Source organism: Telopea speciosissima, chromosome 4 (genome assembly GCF_018873765.1).
Source record: "Telopea speciosissima isolate NSW1024214 ecotype Mountain lineage chromosome 4, Tspe_v1, whole genome shotgun sequence".
NCBI classification, from domain to species: Eukaryota; Viridiplantae; Streptophyta; class Magnoliopsida; order Proteales; family Proteaceae; genus Telopea; species Telopea speciosissima.
The window spans coordinates 16,002,252-16,017,659 of NC_057919.1; the positions used below are offsets into that span (position 1 = coordinate 16,002,252).

The 15,408-nt window shown below is 39.2% G+C and overlaps 1 protein-coding gene across 1 annotated transcript in view; it reads left to right on the forward strand.

Moving 5' to 3' along the window:
* The first annotated feature begins 1,921 nt into the window (after nt 1-1,921).
* The window catches only part of LOC122658644 (exocyst complex component SEC3A-like), a 39,856-nt gene continuing 26,369 nt past the window's right edge, over nt 1,922-15,408 (forward strand). The window contains exons 1-10 of the mRNA XM_043853687.1: nt 1,922-2,169; nt 3,790-3,860; nt 4,937-5,017; nt 5,199-5,266; nt 5,612-5,714; nt 10,097-10,245; nt 11,361-11,478; nt 12,162-12,266; nt 13,296-13,397; nt 13,520-13,657. Coding sequence (XP_043709622.1) covers nt 1,983-2,169; nt 3,790-3,860; nt 4,937-5,017; nt 5,199-5,266; nt 5,612-5,714; nt 10,097-10,245; nt 11,361-11,478; nt 12,162-12,266; nt 13,296-13,397; nt 13,520-13,657 — 1,122 coding nt within the window. The 5' untranslated portion in view covers nt 1,922-1,982. The remainder of the gene's footprint in view (nt 2,170-3,789; nt 3,861-4,936; nt 5,018-5,198; nt 5,267-5,611; nt 5,715-10,096; nt 10,246-11,360; nt 11,479-12,161; nt 12,267-13,295; nt 13,398-13,519; nt 13,658-15,408) is intronic.

Here is a 15,408-nt window from a genome sequence, read left to right on the forward strand (position 1 = left end):
ATTTAGAAGGATGAGGCACCTCCTCAAGCTGGGGAACAATATCATGGGAGTGAACAATGGGGGGGGGGATAATTCCAAATCAGCTATCCAATGTTCAATGTTTCTCATAACCCAAACTGGATCCGGTTTCTCATGACCAAAGACCGCCTTGTTTCGAACAAACCAAATAAAGTAACAAGAAATAATAAAAACCCCAAAGAACCAAGATAAAGCTCATTTGCCCATCTTAAACTTAACCATCATAGAGAGACAAAACTTTTCCAGAGAGGGGTGAGACAAGAACTCGGTTCTCAGCCCCAACAGACCAATGGCCCAAATACGTTTAACCCAGTCACATGAAAGGAATATGTGCCAATATGACTCAACGCAATTTCCACAAAGAGCACAATAAGGGTCAATCGGAAGCCATTTGTGTAAAGTTGCCTTGATTGGGAGACCTGCATGTACCACACGTCAGAAAAATGATTTAAATTTGGGATATAATTTAAGTCTCCAAAAAAACTTCCACCAATTGGAAAGAAGAAAATTAAATGATGCATTTGGAGCCGACAAAGATCTAGCAACAAGTTTAGTGGTGAATTTACTAGATTTAGTCAGAGTGCACCACCAAGTATCATCAGAGTCAGACAAATCAATTCTATGAATTTGTAAAGAAACATCCACAAGGATAATAGAGTTAAGCAAATTAGAGTTCCATTGAGCATTAGTAATGAATTTATCAACTTTATCTGGCAAACCAGCAATAATTGGGGATGGGATAGAACACCCAGGTATAGATGGAATTCATGGATCAGTCCAAAAAAAAGTCGATTTCCCATTATCTATTTTCTTGACCACAAATTTTTTCAAAGAAGGAATAATATGGCTAATACTATTCCAGGTCCATGAACCATTTTTAGAGACTGTTTTGGGGTCAAAAAAAGAAACCTTTGGGAAGTACCGGGCTTTTAGGACCTGGGCCCACAAGGAGGATTGATTAGTAATTAATCTCCATCCCAACTTCATCAACAAAGCCTTATTATGATGCTCAGCTTTACGAAATCCTAGCCCTCCCCGAGATTTAAAAATACACATTTTATCCCAAGCAATAAGGGTAGATTTCTTCTGAGAGCCATAATTACCAATCCAGAAGTTAAGACAAATAGAATCAATGGATCTGCAAACCTTAAGGGGAAACTCGAAACAGTGCATAAGATAAGCAGGGGTAGCGGCTAGAACCGATTTCATTAAAACAGAGCGCCCTGCATATAAAAGGAATTTAGATTTCCAAGTTGATAACTTGTTCTGAATCCTTTGTACCACACTTGCAAGCTCCTTCACTTTGGATCTGCCATGGAAAAGATTAGTACCCAAGTAGATGGTATTCTTAGACATTTCTTTAATGCCTAAAATCGAACACAGGTTAGCCCTATCTAAAGAAGAAATATTTTTGCTAAAATGAACATCACTCTTAGAAAAATTGATTTCTTGACCCGATAAGTTAGAAAAAAGGTCCAAAATTGCCTTGACGGTTAAAAAGTCCTTAGAGTTGGCTCTACAAAAAATAAAAATATTATCGGCAAAAAGTAGACGAGAAATTTTCGGAGCAATTCTAGCCACCTTTACCCCTTTGAACAAGTTAAGATCGCGATAAGCAGGAAAAAGTCTGGAGAGGACCTCTAACCACAATAACCAAGTAAAGACTCAAAGAACAGCCCTGACGAATGCTCCTAAAAGCATGAAAAAAATTGAAAGGGCATATTGACATGAATCACTTCATGTTATCAATCCAACGGTTGATTTTGGCATATCCTGTGCTTGCGGGGTACCCTCGTCTGATATTTGTTCCACCCGTACGGTGGCCAGCCGGGTCCTTGCTTTCGCAGTTCATTTCATGTCGGCAGTCGGGTGCCTGACTGAAGCCTTTTTCCTCCAACACCCGCAGACCACTGTTATCTGATTCTCTCCACCTGTCTTTCCTAGGCTCGAAGTGCAGAGTAACGATGGCGAAATCGAGTGCAGACGACGAGGAGCTCAGGCGAGCTTGTGAAACCGCTATAAACGACGGCGGTGGTTCCAAACAGAATGTCGTCTTGTCGATCCGCGTTGCGAAGAGCCATGGAATATGGGGTAAATCGGGAAAATTAGCTCGTCATCACATGGCCAAACCTAGAGTTCTCGCCATCTCCGGTACGCACTTTCTCTTTGTTTTCTTCTAGATGCCTTTTAATTGATCGGCAAACTGATCTGCCTTGTAATTTCCTGCTCTTTTTTTTCCCTCTATATAGCGAGATTTTGGTTAATCGGTACTGGTTTGATCTCATGGTGTCCTGCTATCAGGCATGATTGACTGTAAATTGAATGTATCGCAAATTTAGGCAGTTTTGTATTCATTTTTTTCGTTTTCTTGGAGGTTTGTTTTAATCCACCTGCGTGAAGTAACTTGATTAAAGCTGCATTTAATACTGCCGTACGAATTCCAGTTCACAATGTTAGCTGACATTGCCAACACATTCCTTCGCTCATATGCAGAGAATTTCGTTTCCTGAGGCAGCAATAATGTTAAGTAGCCACTTAAAGTTGGTTTTAGTTAATTCATAAATTGACAGCAATGAACACGTAGAGAATTTCAGTTCGTGAAGCAGTAATAATGTCAAGGAGCCACTTAAAGTTGGTTTTAGTTAATCCATACATTGACGGCAATGTTTTTGAACCTTTTGTTTGCATCGGAGTAAGAATAATGAATAATCTTCATTGAATATAGGAAAAGCCAAATTTCAGTTTCAATTGCATTCAGTTAATTTCCATGGAAATGATAAATCCTCAGTCCTCACTTATCAATTGAACTAAATTTCCATATTTCAAAATTGAAGGGGATGAAAAGAATTCTTGGTGAGAAGTGAAGACTGCAGTGATGGTCTTGTTTGAACTTTGACCCTTTCATGCTGTAACAAACGAAAAATTGTGGTCTTACAGTTGGAAGTTTTATAAAAGGAAAGGCAAAATTGGAAGTTTTCCATAGGAATGTTATAGTGCTTCAGATCCTAAAATCTAGATGGTAAAATCCTAGTTGTGCTATTGCAGGCTGTGCAATTGTTAGGTTGAATTGTTTTGGATATTGCAGAAGAGGAAGCATACCTAGAAGCTGTTTTCCAGATTGTGCAGGAAAAACTGTGCATGGTAGTTTTTTTAACTTGTTAGAACAGTAGTTTAGGTCCTTTAGGATGAAATTGATGTGCACGAACATAACTACTTATAAAACTAATGTCTAATGATCGAAAAAAGAAATTTTGCTGAGGAATCAATGTTGAAGGTATCAAACTATGACAACTCAGTGCCACTTAAAGATTAAGGGAGAGTAACAAGGGTCTTGTGTCAAGTCTAATTTCTTTTAGAATCTTTTCGGAAATTCGTGAGATCTAAGTAAGCCATAGTTGTCAAGGCGTCGCCTAGGTGTCCAAGCGCCTTTGTCATGCCTTGATTTCTGGTGTCTCCTTGGTTTTTGACCCCTGATCGCCTTGGTTCGCCTAGGCGCCTTGACAACTATGGATCTAACCTCTCTAACACTAGCTTTTTGTATAATCCTTGAGTTTCTGGTTGCTACTACTATCCTGTATCTTCTAAGTGCTAGGCTGCTAGCTCTTTATATCAGACAAAAAGGAAGGTCTCATGTAGGTCCTGAATTGTAGTTCTGTTCTTTCTTTTGTCAAAGAACATGCGTTGATGAGTTTGAACAATTTGTATTAGTTTGAATTTATTGCCAAATATTGTTTATGTTGTATGGGCCATAACAGCTAGTTATTTATGCAGCCAAATCTAAGGGCCAGAGAACTAAAGCTTTTCTTCGTGTCTTGAAATATTCTTCTGGCGGAGTCCTTGAGGTAATTCATTAATCTTTTTAATAAGTGTTTTTGAGGCATTCGTTGTTGTATGTTTGTATTTAAAAAAAAAAAAAAAACTGTTCGGGAATCTTTTGTACTGCCAAAAGTTTGATGCAAACTTGTTGTAATGATCTACTGGCTACTAATAATTGTATTATTTTAGAGAAAGTTGTGCCAGTGGTATGTTGAATCAGTTGCATGTCAGTATGGCTTATCCATTATATTATTGGTGATACCATGATCTAAATTACAAACATCAATGTCATTAATCAAAATCGTTAACCTAAAAGATTTATACATTTACAAAAGTTCTCAATAATTAAAAGATGAAATAAGTCCATAAACATGTTCTTTTTTTTTTGTTGGGGAGGGGGGAGATAAGTCGGTTCTATCAGAGATTTATAGAGGAAGAAAGAAGGTCCTCTATACTATACATCTCCCTGCACAAAAGCTGGCAAAACTTACTGATTACATGAAAAAAAATCCAATATCTGCAAATAGATGAGGCGGAATGGTCCTTGAAGTCCTTGTATGTCAGTGGCGAAAGCTGGATATTATCTACTGCCTTCATAGCCACTTTTTATGATGTTTTAGAACATCCCTCGGAAGCCTTGACTTTCCTCTTTTTCCGAAATACTTATAGTGATGGCTCCCAAAGCCAATTCCATATCTTTTTCCCTTTTGGGTTAAAGCTTTGTCCCTTTAAATTTTCTAATAAAGATCATGAGGGCAAGTTCATAAATGTTTGAATATGCTGAAAAAGGAAAGAAAAAACCACCTAAGCACTCCCTGAACCTGATAAATGGACATATGCCCTGGTGGAATCTCCTGCTTTAATGACCATAATAAATCAAGAATTACCAATGGAAGACAGTCTTGCCGTCCTTCTTAGGGTATTACCTGAATCAACTCCCCTCCCTGCACAAAAAAATAAAAAAATAAGAAAGAGAAAAAGGAAAAAAAGGTAGTGCCTATAACAGTACTGCTAGTTAAGTTACAGTGGTATTCTTTAAGGCTAGTGCCTGATAAACTTGCCTTGACTGATTCCTTCTGAAAATCCTTTGTTGCATTTGTAGCCTGCAAAATTGTACAAGGTAAAGCATCTTTCCAAAGTGGAGGTTATTGCAAATGATCCCAGTGGCTGTACATTTATGCTGGTAATGTCTTTCTCTTCCTCGTGGGATTATTCTTTTACCTTCTGATTCTTGATTATGGTGACATATGCAGTGAGTTTGCCTAAAGCCACATTAAAGAAAACTTTGCTTACACTCATGATGAGAAGTTCAGTTATAATGTTTTGATTGTATTGGGATTGGCTTATGATTTGACTTATGTCAGGGATTTGATAACCTTAGGAGCCAGAGTGTTGCCCCCCCTCAGTGGACCATGCGGAACATTGATGATAGGTGCACATTATCTTCTTTACTGTGCTTACAGAATTCTTCTGAATCCATATTTTAATTTTTTTGTATCCATGATTCTTTTTTGGTTGGTACCATAGTTGGTGACGCCTAGGCATCCAGGTGCCTTGGCCACCTTGGGCGCATAGACGCCTTGTTGGTGTCGCCTTGCATCCAGGGCCCTTCCAACGCCTTGAGTCACCTAGACGCCGTGAGAACTATGGTTGGTAGTTGGTACTATACTGAACTGTATGCAATGTTATGGTTCTATTGTTTTTTCCGAATGGTGAACATTAGTCTCGATGTATAGATTAAGTTGTTTCATTTTCACCTTCTTATCTTTTCTTGTAGGAATCGTCTACTACTTTGCATCTTAAACATGTGTAAAGAGATTCTGGGTCGTCTTCCGAAGGTTGTTGGCATAGATGTCGTCGAGATGGCACTTTGGGCTAAGGTGAATATAATATTGCATTTGTTTTTGTTTTCTTGATGTGCTTATTGTCTTTCTAGTCTTCCATTTTATGGAATCTCTATTGATATATGGTGTTTATTCTTTTTTCTTTCTTTCGTATGTTTATTGTCCTTCTACTTATATATTTATTGGGGGATGAGGATAACTTACAGCTTTACTGATAGCAAATCGGAATACATAGTGGTACGTAGAGGTACATAAGAGTAAGACACTCATCAAATAGACACCATACTAAAGCCCCAAACTGTACAACTATTACAAACTCGCTAATCACCCCCTGCTTAGCCAATTCATCTGCGATCTCAGTTGCTCTTCTTCGTTCTGTATGTTTGCTTGAGCTTCAAGTTGAATCCCCTTCCACTATAGCTTGAAACCACCCCTTGGTTTACAAGAGTTCAATCTTTCTATTCTTACATTTCATGGAATGTCATTTGAAGTATGTGCTGCAAGATATTTTTTTCGTTGATAAACTGTAAGATCAGATTTTTTGATGATTTAAAATCTTGTCCGATCCTAATTTATTAGTTTTATTAGCATAAAAGAATGACATGATTTAAAATTCTTATGGGATCATCGTCATATTTAGGTTTTGGTATTGCAATGTTTGATCTGAGACTTCTCAGGGAAATATGGTCCCTCTGGTAGTACTTCTGATAGGATGGACCTCAGCGGCTTCGAGTACGGAAACAGCCTCTCTGCGAAGTGGGTAAGGCTGCGTACATTAGGACCCTCCCTAGACCCCGCAGTGGCAGGAGTCTCGTGCACTGCATACGCCCTATGTAGTACTTCTGATGTTCATCTCGTAATAGCATTTATACCACAGATGCTAGCTTGTGTTGGAACCATCAATTTGTGATTGTCTACAGACCCACTACTGCTTTTGACGCCTATTTTTATCAATGAAATTTAGTTTGGTCCATTGGATGGTTTTTGTTCTGCTTTTAGGTTGCCTGCTCTGTGAAGCAGATGTGGAATCTGTAAATTACTTGTTCATTCATTGTGATTTTATAAAGGAGATATGGTATCATGTCCTACGTCTATTTGGAGTGTGCTGGACACCTTCTCTTGATATTCTGTACTTACTCTTTTTTGGAGGGCAAGGATCCATGTTGCAGACCCCATTTAGCTGAGATTCTCCTGTCGTGCTGGCCCTGCTGGGTTGGGCTTCTCCCCTCTCTTACTATCTTTCATTTGGCATTCCCCATTTTACATTTCTCTCTCTCGCTTCTTTTGTGTGTGTGTGTGTGTGTGTGCAAGAACTCAGTTTTCCTTCTTGTGTTTGGATCCATGTAGCCGACCCCATTAAGTTGGGATAAGGCTGAGTTTATTGTTGTAATCCCTTTTGGATTCAGGGGAAGATTCTGTGGAGATACACCTTCATGGAGGTAAAATGGAGTTTTTGGCAAGAAAGGAACAATCATATTTTCAGGGAGGAAAGCAGGTCTTCAAAACAAATTCGTGAGACAATTATGGCAAGGGCTGCTCATTGGGCCATCAGTCAAGAAAGTTTCTGGAACATACCATTTGATTACATCATAAGTGAGGAAATGTAATAAGATCATGGTCTGCTAAAGAGGGTGGTACTTGGGTGGATAGCACCCTCTACATCTTTGGTGAGAATTTGATGGCAGTAGCTTGGGACATCCAGGGCCGGCACGAATAGGGTGTGTGTTTAGTGATCATATGGACAACGTTCTCATGAGTTTTTCAGGGCCCATTGGAAGAGCACTCAAATACAGTAGAAATTCAAGCATTTATCCAGTTTCAAAATTTTGCTCAACATCCTCGGACCCATCTTGTGATGGAGGGGGACTTGGCACTAGTTATCAAATGCATTTCCCAAGAGTGCCAAATTCCTTGGAGATTGGTTCTTTTGGTAAGGTGGAGCAGGCATCTTTGCAACCAAAGGAATATCTCATTCTTATGGAATCCAAGGTCCACTAACTCCTTAGCAGATTCATTAGCCAAGAGTGGGGTGAATAGACAATAATGTAGTTCTAGATAGGTAGGAGACCTACTAGGAGCGAGACATCCAGGACCTGTTGAGCTGCTGGTTCGATGGGGAAAAATTGGAGTTGTAGGTCAAGTTTAGGGTTAGAGTTAGGGTAATGGATAGGTATCTTATATGGTAAAGTTGGGCAGGTGTAGGGGAGTCTAATGAACTAGGTTTTATTCGTTTTGGATGAGTAGAAGTAGTTTAGATGTAATTGGGCAGCAACTAGGGTTAGGGTTTTGGGAAATAGGGAAGTGATGGAATCTAGGGTTTAATGGATCGATGGGTTTTAATGGTGGATAACAAGGGGAATCGATGGGGATAGATAGGGTTTAGGTTGGAGGATGAGAAGGAGGAGGTTGAATGCTGTAACAGTAAACTACTTACTTGAAAACTGATAATCAATGGCAGCAGCAGCTTTGAAGATGGATAAGAGAGCCTCCCGATCTTAATAGATGCAAGGAGTCGATTGGAGATCCACCAATCCCTTATAACAGTTCCTCCCGGTCTACAAGACGCAAGGAGTCAACAGGAGATCCACCAGTCCCTTCACCTTGATATGACTCACAAGGCAACACTCAACAGAGCAGAGCAGCAGCTATGGCAGCAAACAAAAGCTTTTTCATTAATCAAATTCGTGTTCAATGTTTGCTCACCTTACAACCTTATATAAAAGACTCAAAAATAGATTCCTACACTAAAAAGGAAAGGCCTAACACATTCCTTATTGATGCAGGTTCATCATAGAAATTGGCTTAGATTTGGACTCTATAAGTTCAGCCATGTTTTGAGTCTATTTCTTTTAGTATTTTAGTTTCCTAGTTAGTTTAAGTTACCTAATAGGTTAGGGATAGGGTTAGGCCATTCCTTTTTAGTGTCTAAGTCTATTTTTGAGTCTTCTATATAAGTTTATAAGGGAGGCCAGCATTACATACGAATTTTGATTAATAAAAACTCAGCTTTATGCTTGCTACCTTTGCTCCATCGTGAGTGTGCCTTGTGAGTAATATCAAGGTGAAGGGATTGGTGGATCTCCAATCGACTCCTTGCATCTTGTAGATCAGGAGGTCCTCTCTTATCTTTTCTTCAATCTGCTACTATTGGAGATCAGTGTTAATTCAAGTAGTTTTATAATTCTGCAATTTAATTCCTCTTCTTAATCCTCTACTTAACCCTAATCAATTTCCATAACCCTAGCCTCACTCCAAAATCTGTCCAGCCTTATCCCTCCACTCGATCTCAGTTGCAGCCCAATCTGTCCATCAAAACCCTAAATCCAATTCTACCCTAAATTGCAGAATTTTGTAACTCATCCAAACCCTAACTTCTTCATACCAAAATAACCCCCTAGACCTGCCCATTAATACCCTATAAACCCTTTTCCCAAAATCCACTCCTAAACCCTAGATCCTGAAAACACTCCATTTTTACAAGGCCTCTAACCCGAAACCCTAGATTTCCAACTTCATCTAAATCGATCCAAACCTACACCAATAGACTCCTAAAAACCTGCACATCATTACCCAATAAAACCCTAGCTCGAAACCCTAAACCTAACCCTAATTCTGCCCTAATTAGCCTAAGCTGTCCCAATCGGCCAGCCTTGTTAGGTGAACCCACTACCCTGGCTCCTAGTGGGATTACTCCTACCTAGGACTACATTACTTATCCTACTAGGTAACTTAAATTGACTAGGAAACTGAAATACTAAAGGAAATAGACTCAAAACATGGCTGGACTTATAGAGTCCTAATCCAGCCCAACTTAAATAACAATTAAATAGTCACATGACCACTTAATCAACTCACATGATCACTAACCAAGGAAATCTACTAACTAATCCCGTATGTAACCTTACTACCCGTAGTTTAGGCTCATTAAAGTGGCCTATTACATAGAAAACCCTTGGGATCAAAGGCCCAACATATATATATATATCCCAATCTTAGGCTTATTGCTAAAGAAATAAGCCCATTTCGATGATGAATCTGCATCAGAGAGTCTTTGTCCATAGGGCAGGTTATGAAGTTAGCACAGTTTTTGCTGCTTCTTTTGATTTGAATATTTCTTGCCCCCTTTTTTGTTTGGGGATATACTTGGCCCCTCCTTATGGGGAGGGTCGTAAGAGTTTCATCTATGCATTTCTAGCTGTACGTCTTTGCTCTTTGGCATTGGTCCAACAAATCTGTTATTCTATTGAAAAAGAAGGATGCCTGCTTATCTGATTTTGAACATTGTTTGCATTATTGTTTCTGTTGTGGTGTTTTCAAAGCTTAATGTAACTTTATGCAGTAGTAGCATGGGCATTTTATCATCTGATTGTGTACTTCTGCAGAAACACTCTATTGATTATTATTCACAATTTGTATAGGAAAATACACCCACAGTCACCAACCAAGCAAAACCTGAAGATGGGGGTCCAGTTGCAGCTGTTGTTACAGAGAATGACTTGACAGTAACTGTCGAAAAAGATCTAGTTTCACAAGCTGAAGAAGAGGATATGGAGGCTCTTCTTGGCACGTATGTATCATTTCATTCTCTCCCCAGTTCCCTTGTGAGACTATTTGCTTTTTTGTATGCACTTACACCATACATAATTCACATTGTTTTCTTGAACGCATCATTCTGAAGACAAGTTGATGATGATCACAAATAGTGATGGCATGTGGTTGTTTCAGGCTTTCAGCAAAAGTATGGATTGATTCTGAAAATGGACTGTTGCCTTTTTGAAAAATCCCACTTGTAGAATGATTCTTAAAAAACTGCAGCAAAACAGATCTGATGATCCTGAATTTAAGGTCAATTGACCACTCTTTTGATAGTAGAACAAGTCTAGAAGATATTGGTTGAATCCAACAATTGGAAGATGCCCTTTTGAAAAATCCTGCTACCACAGATTTTTCATAAATTGATTCAGACAGACAGAACTGTTCAAATGAATAAATCATTTCGCAGGGAGTAGAATACTTAGATTGCTTGAAGAATGATAACCAACAACAAATCAGATCCCATGAGTTATCGGACCATGCCCGCACCATGATCAGTCCACATACCAGATCAGTTACACTGACACATCAATTCCTTGTTTCCTTATTTCAACTAACAAGGGAACACATCATGAACACAAGAAACAGTAGTTGGTGCAAAAACCACAAGTCCCACCTGAAGTCTCTCTAACCCGAATCGATATACTAATTAAACTTGCTCTGATACTATGCAATGGAATCGGATTAAGAATAACTAATATCTAGCCTTTTGCAAGAGGAGAAGAAAGGATAGAAAAAGAGGAAAAGAAGAAGAAAAAGGGCAGACCGATTTGAGAAGAAGTTTCCCAAATCGGCTGAAAAGTATCATATTTATAATGCAATCAATTCTGGTAATTGCAATAAGTAACCCAACTTATGTGTATTTATACATAAGCCCCTAAATAAAAATAGATTTACTGAAAACTCCATGCGACTTCTTACATTACAGTGGTTCTCATGTGAAAAAATGACATCCTATCCTTACTAACAGAATGATGTACTTTCCTTCGGTAATTGTACATCCAGATGTAGTGTTCCCCTTCCTGTTCCACTTAATTGCTAGTTGTGCTAGTTGTTGAATCAATCCTAATCTTGTTGCTATGATTATAGTTATGTCATGGGTATTGGTGAAGCGGAGGCATTTTCTGAAAGATTGAAGAGAGAACTTCTTGCTTTGGAAGCAGCAAATGTGCATGCCATTTTGGAAAGTGAACCTTTGATAGAGGAGGTAACCTTATATTTTGTGGGAGGATGGATTTTTAATATTAACTTAATTTCTTGTGAAATTGAGCCTTTTCTTAATCTATTCTCTTTTTAGTGCCTGGTCTTCATAATCCTATAGTAACTGGCATTTGATGGAAGAAACAAAAAAAATTCAGATTTTAAGTCCATCTTTGGTGTTATTCTTGTTTCAAATGCTTGGGCTGCTTACTTGAATCTTTGGTGGCCATTCTATTTAATCCTGGGCCATGCCTCGCATTAACTTACATGCTTTCCTTTTTCAAAGCATTTGACCTGAATACTCTGCGCCCTGTGCCTTTTAGTGGATTGCAAATGGCTGGACCTCACAATAAATTTGCGCTTCTCTTTTTTATGGAGCGACTCCTATAAACTGATGAAAAAGCTTGTGCGCTGACCCTTGTAACCACATGTCATTCTCTTTCTATTTTTATTTGATGATTGTGTTACATGTCCCTATATCTTCTTAAAGTGGGAGGTAGTCATTTTTCTTGTTTTTGGGTCTTCATTGCTATTGTCAAGCATTTCAGCAGTGACAAAATATTGACCTTTTCTTTCCCTCCCTTTCTGATTGGTAACAAAAAATAGTTATAAATAGAAAAGTAATTGTATGTAGGTCACCGGCTCATTGTGGTGGGCTATTTAATTATTTTGGGTTTGTGAATCATACAGGTATTACAGGGGCTAGAATCAGCATCAATATGTGTGGATGATATGGATGAGTGGCTGGGCATTTTTAATGTAAAACTCAGGCACATGAGAGAGGATATTGAATCGGTATGGCCATGTTCATGCGTGAAGAATGAATGTTGTTTTGTCCTTGAGGATATCCTCGTTGAACACATTTTCCTTTGTCTAGCATGTCACTTTGGCAGCTCATAAAGAGTTACTTCTTATTTATGCTGTTCTATTAACAAATGCTTTTCAAGATGTTTCCATATGTTCGAATTCATATGTAGCTTTGTTCATGTATTCCAGTTTTCAATACAGTATTTTGCTTTATCTGTATGGATATGGAAATTTCTTCGTTCCTTGGTGGAGAATTTTCTGTTCCATTCCTTGGTGGAAAATCTTGTGTTCATTATATCTTTGTTTGATGGTTGGTCCTTTACATTCATTTTGATGAACAAGTCAATCAGTATGGTGGGTGTATCCATTCACTCTTTTACTTTACCAGGCATGTACTTCCGTTGGCTTTCTAAGTGGGGTTAGTGATGTAAATAGGCTTCCCCTTCCGTTTCCGGATCCCCCTGGGCCACTCGATTTTTTTATTCTTTCCTTCCTCTTTTTTCATATCTTTAGTCTTTACTCTCTATTTGACTGCTTCCCACTAATGGATCTCATATGGATTATCAATCCATACTGTCAAAGCTTTCCCTTGGAATTGTTCTGTTTGGTCAAGCAGTTGGACTTCCATATTTTACGTGGGGTTTTGTGCTAGCATTGTGCTTCTTAAAAAAAGGCTGTACCCAGTGCACAAGGCTCCCGCGTTTAGCAGGGTCTTGGGAGGGTCAAATGTACGCAGCCTTACCCCTGTTTCCAGAGAGGCTGTTCCAGGATTGTGCTTCTTAATTATGGATAATCATGGAAGCTGGATATATTTTACTTTGTAGGCAATCTATGCTCTGTAATCTCTATTTTGGTTCTCTTATATATATATACTCTTCCACTGGGGCTGTAACAGTATTCTACTAGTATCTCTATACTTTATAGCTTCCAAGAAAATTGTTATTTATAAAAAAAAACATGGTCTTTTATTGCTGTCAATTACCTGTCTAATTCCCCATCTTCTGTTGCCATACCCAGATAGAAACTCGGAATAATAAGTTGGAGATGCAGTCTGTAAATAATAAAGCACTTATTGCGGAGCTTGATATACTTCTTGAACGGTTGCGTGTTCCTTCTGCGGTATGATGGTGTATCACTTGCATTTGTATGGGTTCATCAAGTGTTTATTGGTTCTACTTCACTCACATTTTAACTTTTCTCTTACGGGTAAAAATCCTTCTAATTCCATCTCTTGGTTTCAGTATGCAGCATGTCTAACAGGCGGCTCTTTTGATGACACACACATGCTTCAAAATATTGAAGCATGTGAATGGCTAACGGGTGCTTTACGTGGACTAGAAGTACCTAATTTGGATGCTGCTTGTGCAAACATGCGAGCTGTATGTTCTCTTTCCTGCCTTCTTTTTTAAGTTATTGACTGGAGAAAATGTGAAATCTCACATGGATAGAGATTTCTACCTTGTAACGTAGGGCTTGAGCCATGATGCTTAATTTGAAAACTTAAGTACAATTACCCATGTCCATGATAGATCTGCGGTCATTGATGAAGTAATTTAGGATTTATGAGTCCTAATACTTATTTTGAAAACTCAGATCCAACTAACCATGCCTGCTATATGTAAGATTGATGCAGCACAGTCTAGGGTTATGGATTTTCTTAGGCTGAACTACAAGGAATGGTGGTGGGAAATAGGTTAAATATAGGTTAAAATTTATTAGGGCTCAAGAAATAGAAGACATTAGAGGGGAGAACAAGAATTAAGCACTGTTATAGTGTTATGAGATTATGAACAGTACCTATGAACAGTAACTTTTGTAGAAATAAGAAGATCAGAGAAGATACCTTAATTCATAAGCAGTCAGACCATTTAAGAAAACTAAACTTTGTCCATTGTCTCAACCGTGTTAAACAGAGGCAGAAAAAGGCAGGCGGACCTGAACATTTGTGCACATTATTGGGGCCCTTAACAAATAAAAAGGGTGTACCCAGTGCAAGAGGCTCTCCCGCTGCGGGGTCTGGGAAGGGTCATAATATATGCAACCTTATCCCCGCTCGCTTCGCAGAGAGACTGTTAACAAATACAAGGACATAATATAGAAGAAGAAATCTGATACTTAATAGGGTTGGGAACAGTGACTGGAGAGGAAGAAGAGTAGATATGAAAGAACAAGAAGATAGAAGAGGAGGGCAAAAAGGGCATGTCTAAGGCTTTGCCATAAAATTGCTGAAAATGTGTAAGAAATGCCCCTTTTTTTTGGTAAATAAATATATTACCGAACCCCAGGGGGGGGCAGGGAGAAAAAGAGGGGGGAATATACAAGAAAAACAAGAGAAAAGGGGAAAGGAGGGGGGGGGGACGGAGAACAATCAACCTGAACTACGCAGAGGTGGGAGACTGGAAAAGATACAGATCAAGACCCCAGGATACAACAATATGCCTATTCCTTGGGATATCAAAAAAATGCCTATGACGAATGCAATTGAGCTTAGAGGACACGTCAAAGGAGATGGCTTTCTAAATCAAATCAAAAGATGGAGAGTTGGAAGTCCATCTCTTGAGGTTCCTTTCCATCCAGATATGGTAAATAGCGGCGCCAAAAACAAGCTTCCCAATAGTGTCACAGATAGAGGTCCCAGAGAAAGTCATGTCCAGCCAGAGCCATTCTCGCTCGAAGGAAAGGATTCTCCTGCTATGAGGCCAGATCGAGGAAAGGGCTTTTCCAGATGGGGGAGGTAAATGGGCAAGCAAAGAAGAGGTGGGGGAGGTCTTTATGACCATTCCAACAAAGGGTACAAGAAGGGGAGACATGGATATTGCGGTGAATGAGGAAAGCTTGGGTGGGCAGGCATAGTCTAAGGGTTCTCCAGACTGTAAAGTTGTGGCGAGGGATATGGCCTTTGAACCAAATTAAATTGTGGCAAAGGACATTGGGGCTAGGGTCTCGAGTAAAATTTCAGGCTGAGCTGGGGTGAAGAGGCCATTGGGGGGAAGGGAGCCAAATAACCTTATCCGCATGAGGGGGTGAAGGGGAAGGATGAAGGGGTGGGAGGGATGACCAGATTTGGGAGAGGATAGTGGGATAGAGAGAAGGGGGGGGGTCTAAGAGCCTAGAGAAATAAGGGAGGAGA